This window comes from Temnothorax nylanderi, unplaced genomic scaffold (genome assembly GCF_030848795.1).
Source record: "Temnothorax nylanderi isolate EJ_2023f unplaced genomic scaffold, tnyl_v1.0 TNYL_tig0031_pilon, whole genome shotgun sequence".
Lineage (NCBI taxonomy): Eukaryota > Metazoa > Arthropoda > Insecta > Hymenoptera > Formicidae > Temnothorax > Temnothorax nylanderi.
This window is the reverse complement of record NW_027249093.1, coordinates 823175-828287: the sequence shown is the minus strand read 5'-3', so window position 1 is coordinate 828287 and position 5113 is coordinate 823175. Positions and strand designations below refer to the sequence as shown.

At 46.7% G+C, this 5113-nt stretch overlaps 1 protein-coding gene across 2 annotated transcripts; it reads left to right on the top strand.

The window, feature by feature from the left end:
• The first annotated feature begins 683 nt into the window (after positions 1 to 683).
• Positions 684 to 5078, top strand: LOC139770644 (transmembrane protein 53). 2 transcript variants are annotated; one of them, XM_071702718.1, is made up of 5 exons: positions 684 to 1139; positions 1791 to 1998; positions 2418 to 2570; positions 2807 to 2917; positions 3175 to 5078. In XM_071702718.1, exons 1-5 carry the CDS (start codon positions 925 to 927, stop codon positions 3457 to 3459), a joined length of 972 nt encoding a protein of 323 aa, XP_071558819.1. In that variant the 5' UTR covers positions 684 to 924; the 3' UTR covers positions 3460 to 5078. The 2 variants fall into 2 exon arrangements, with proteins under 2 accessions (XP_071558819.1, XP_071558818.1); XM_071702717.1 differs by having other exon boundaries at positions 686 to 1139; positions 2795 to 2917.
• Positions 5079 to 5113: the final 35 nt, after the last annotated feature.

Genomic DNA, 5113 nt, shown 5'->3' with positions numbered 1-5113 from the left:
ACGGTCCAGCGCGGCGCCTGCCCGACGACGACTCGTTCTACGGCTTCGCGTGCCATCCGCGGTAGGCGCCACTCGCTTGAGATCAGAAGCGGATGAGAGAAGGATGAGCCCGCGCGTTACAGCTGTTACGCCTGTTACCGAATCCCGTCGGTAACGCGCACGATTTTGTGGTTCCCTTCCGTGCTATGTTTATAAATTTTCAGAACTAAGAAAAGATAGATAAAATGTAAGTTGAACCGAAATTAAAGTTAATCTGCAGTAATCGGCACTGATAGAATTGAACATTTAAAAGCCAGATAATTGCGAAGGGCGGGAAAAATTGTGGAAAATGCAAGCGGACTCCAATAATCTAGAAAAAATCCGTCTTATTTCGGAATTTCCTAATTCTTCCCGATTTATTTTCCTGAAAATAAATTATTGCGTTATTTTTGTATATCTCGAATCGAGAATAACGCGTTACAAGAGAAGAAACCGCGATCCTTCCCTCCCAAAATCCCGGGGGCGGGTGGCGGGTGACGGTCCCGCGCGCTCTCGCGTATGCACTTCCGCGACTGGACGTTGCTGCTTGGACCGCTTGGACGTCCACATGCCACATGCGCCGTCGTCCTCGCCGCCGACTCGACCTAGCTCCTGAAACTCCCTCGGATATCGATCCCCCGGGCGCGTTCGCGCGTTTCGACCGACGCAAGCTCGAGTTTGAGCCGAGTAGCCGAGTACAAGTCGCCCTCCCGGCGAAGCTAGTTCACATGCCCGGCGCACCACATCACCCCCTCGGCCCTTTCACCCCCGACAGCGCATCCTCTCCGGTCTCCCTCCGTCCTTCCTCTTCCTCTCTCCCTCATTGGCTCCGTGTTCTCGGCGTTCTCGGCCCTCTCCTCCCTCGTCGTCGTGAACAGGAGGCACGGCGAACGGCAATCGGGCGAGATGAGCGACCAGGAGGATCTGGATTATTACATCATGTTCCCGTCGTTCCCGCCGTCCCCGAAGGACCCGACGCTGACCGCGGCCGGGCAGGATCAGCGGGAGGAGTTCGTGTTCGTGTACGAGGAGGACAAGCGGCCGGTCGTGATCCTGCTAGGATGGGCCGGCTGTCAGGACCGTTACCTGGCCAAATACAGCTCGATCTACGAGGAGAAGAGGTATTCCGGCGCCGCTGATCGCCGCGTGCGGCGTGAAACCGGTACCGCGAGCAGCGATCGAGCCGACGCGCGTTTGATTCCCTCGGAAGGTCGAAAAATCCTCGTGCTGAGAAACGTCACGATTCTGACCGGAATCTGACGTTCTCCAAGTACCCTCGCGCGTGCACCGGATGCGCATTTAACAAATGGCGTAGAATCCGCGAGAATGATTTTATACGAAAGAACGGAGATATGTCTCGACACTCGACACTCTCGACTCGTCGTGGCGCTACGAAGTAGCAGTCCTTACGCAATCCCACTTTAGATGATTCATTATAATTAATACTTACATGATGGAATTTGGAACGAAATATCAAGAGGCACGGTAGTGTCTCGCACCAAGTACTTACTCCTACGCAACGCGACGAGCCGCGAGCACTCGATATTCTATTTACAATTCTATGTGCTGCCTATGCGGGATCGGAGATGTTCGTGGAGATTTGCGTAAATGCAGCCGTAGCGCTCCATTTTTGTGAATGTAAACGACGCGTGTCAAACCAAAATAAATTCGATCGTAAACGGCGATCCGTGATCCGTATCGCGTTTAACGCCGCGCTTGTAACAGTTAATCCCTAGTTGTTCATTAATCCCGTCCGCGTTGCGTCCTCGCAGCTGCATCACGCTGCGCTACACGGCGCCGGTGGAGTGCCTGTTCTGGCGCCGGGACAAGATGCCTTACATCGGCAAGCGGCTGCTGCAGGTGATCACGGACAAGCGGCTGGACGAGCACCCGATATTCTTCCACGTCTTCAGCAACGGCGGCGCGTTCCTGTATCAGCACGTCAGCCTCGCGATGCAGATGGCTAACACGCCGTTCAAGGTAGACCGCGGGACGAACATCGTTGCGTCCCTCTGCGCAAAATTCGCCTCCGGACGATGTACACAATTCGTCGTGTCGGGAATAGCATACTGTTCATAATCATATCTCAAAATATACACGACATATAAAATTATACATAATATAATTTCAAAATAGAGATCTAGATTTTTAGAATAAAATTTTATTTATAATTTTATAAATAAAATAACAGATATAAAAAGAATGAAAAATACTCGCGCCTGCAAAATGTAGACACATGTGTAAAAATGCACGGCGTGTAAAATTAGAAATTCTATATTCTTGACGCAAACATTTAAAATACATGACGTATAAAGTTATACATAGAATGTATAAAATTTCAAACTAGAAAATATTTTTACTTGCTGTCGACATATGAGAATTCTTAATTGAAATCGCAGGTCAGGGGAGTGATATTCGACAGCGCGCCCGGCGAGAGGAGATTAACGGCGCTTTTCAAGGCGATCAGCGCGATCATCGGCGGTCATCCCCTCACGAACCTGCCGATGTCGTTCGTCATCACGTTCTTCCTCTCCGTACTCTGGTTCTTCGAGGTAAACGAACAGCATGTTGACATTCTGCGATTCCCATTGTCTCACGAACATTACCTGGCATGAAACGATCGTAATCTTCATTAATTTCCGTACGCGACACGATCTCGTCGCAACGAGACGTTTGGTCAGGAGTCAGGACGGTGAACCATGTCATGTCCATAGATTCGATCATTTCAGAGCTGTACCGACGTCGTACAGCTTATATGTCGATTTATGATCGTCAGGTAATTGCGCAGGCTTTCAGCAGAGCGCCTATTCAAACGAACCCGATCGCCCTCGCCGAGGAAGCCTATTCCTGGCCTCAGCTGTTTCTGTACTCTAACAGCGACACTCTGATCCCGGCGTCTGTGAGTTTCCATTTTTTTTTTTTGCGCTAATTCTGCAGTGATAAGTTGGACTTTCAAATGACTCTTGGTATACAAATAATTCTTTCAATAAAAAGAAAAAGGAAAGACATGTATAGAAAAGAGGATACTTAGAGTTATTATTTATGATTAATAATTCAGTGTATATCATATTTTTTATTATTAATTGTCAAATATCTTAGACGCAATAAGAGGAATCTATTGTAAGAGAGATTCATGAGCTTCTGTCTCGACGTCAGGACGTCGAGAAGTTCGCCAGCCGGCGGGCCGAGCGGGGTGTGCGGGTCCAGCTCGTCCTGTTCACCAATTCGCCGCACGTCAAGCACTACACGACCTACCGCGACGTCTACGTGAACACCGTGTGCGGCTTCATCCACGAATGCCTGATCTCGCCGAGCCCGTCGAGGAGCCTGATGTCGTCCCTGGATCGCGGCGACGATCACGGCTCCCAGATCTACGACGCGCCACCGGGTCTCACCAAGCGCGTCGTGCTGCCTCACGAGGCCAGCAAGCAGCAGAATTAGTAGTCCGGAAGACGCTATATAGGATAGAATAGTCGCCCGCGACCTCGCGGGTGCGGGCGTAAAAAGGGAGAGAGGATCGATGATCAATTATTATGTAGCACACTTTATAGACTAAAAGGTCTAAGAAGAAAGGAGTGAATTCGAAGGAAACGTCAGGAATCCGTTTTGCGCTATTATACGATCTCCCAAATCCCCGTAATTGGAAATTGGTTTTCGAACTGCTGAATTATTTCCCTCCTATCCTATCTTCGTCCATTCATTGCAATTCCGAGACAGAAGAATCTAATTAGGACGGTCAACTTCTCTGTTAGAGTTGACGTGAACCAAGAGAAGTGTTTGCAATGGTGAAACCAGAGGAAAACACTCTAAAAATTTTTTGAGGCGGTTTCCGATTTCGAGAGATCGGGAGATCAAAATTTCGCGGAATAAGTATCTCACGAATTCTTTCAATTCATTCGTTTCATATGGCATAAAGAGGCGATGTCCGAGATGCTGGAAACGGTGCTACGTTCGTTAATGTACAGTGGCTGTTTTATATAAAGTTGATGATCATTTTCGAGTGAAAGTTATTCAAATGAAAATGTGGATTTTTCATGAGCCGAGCAAGAGAGCAGACACGCGGTGGCGTAAGAGTTTCCAAATTAAATGTACTTCGTATAAGTCCAAAAAAAAAAAATATGAAGACTTCTATTAAAACTTATCTCAATTTTACTTCGGTACATTTAATTCATTTGTATTTTTATATGTAACTCGAATGTCATATACACATACTTACTCACGCGTTATTTACTTCCTAGAATTTGAACAATTCTGTATAGACTTCTCGCGATGTATTGCTGTTGCATTTGATGCAATTCTCAGTGGATCAGAACCGAGATTTCTGGACGAGTTATGTGCACTGTTTGCGGCATCGTGAGCCTTCTCAAAATTTTCTAATTTTCGCGAAAAGAAAAAAAAACCAGCGAAAGAACCGATAGTATCTATTATCCTTTCTCTCTCCCTTGTCTCAGTTACCTTTACGTTATCCCCGTTTCAGCTTGATTCTTCCTTCGTACTCTTTCGTTATTTCTTCCGCCACCGCGTGTCCGAGTGATCGGTGTTTTAGAAGCTCGCAAGCTCGTAGACACGAATGCATCCTCTGTATAATAATCCGGGGAAGCGAGTCTCTCGCTTGTCGGACGGTTGTGCGCGTTCTCCTTCGAGAACGTCGAGGATTAATTGTAAGAGAGATTTCTAGGACGAGGTGGATGCGTTTGATAGAAAATCGTACGCAATATGTCGCGCAATGTGTTTTACCGCTTACGCTCGGGCTCTTTCCTACGCAGCGGAATAAAGGAACCCGCACAAAAGAATCAAGCTGGACTTGATTTTAGCTTACGCAACTCACGATTCGAATGCATGGCATTTAATATTGATTCGAATAAGAAAACGCAGGATTCTCCTTGTGTCTCGAATTATATCAGTGATAAATTTTCGAGGACGCTCGGCACACGAGCGTGTAGCTCTGTATCGTTAATATATCTTTAATATATATATATATATTTATTTAAAAATAAATATATTTTGATCTGTCGATTAGTTATACGAATAAAGACTGATAAATAAAGCTGCAAAGAGAGCCTTTTGTTCTTTTTATCAAACGAATGAATGTAGA

Coding starts and splice junctions, on each gene's coding strand:
- LOC139770644 (XM_071702717.1), top strand. CDS start 925: ATGAGCGACCAGGAGGATCTGGATTATTACATCATGTTCCCGTCGTTC. Junction 1,140..1,790: donor TCGATCTACGAGGAGAAGAG/GTATTCCGGCGC, acceptor GCGTCCTCGCAG/CTGCATCACGCTGCGCTACA. Junction 1,999..2,417: donor TGGCTAACACGCCGTTCAAG/GTAGACCGCGGG, acceptor TTGAAATCGCAG/GTCAGGGGAGTGATATTCGA.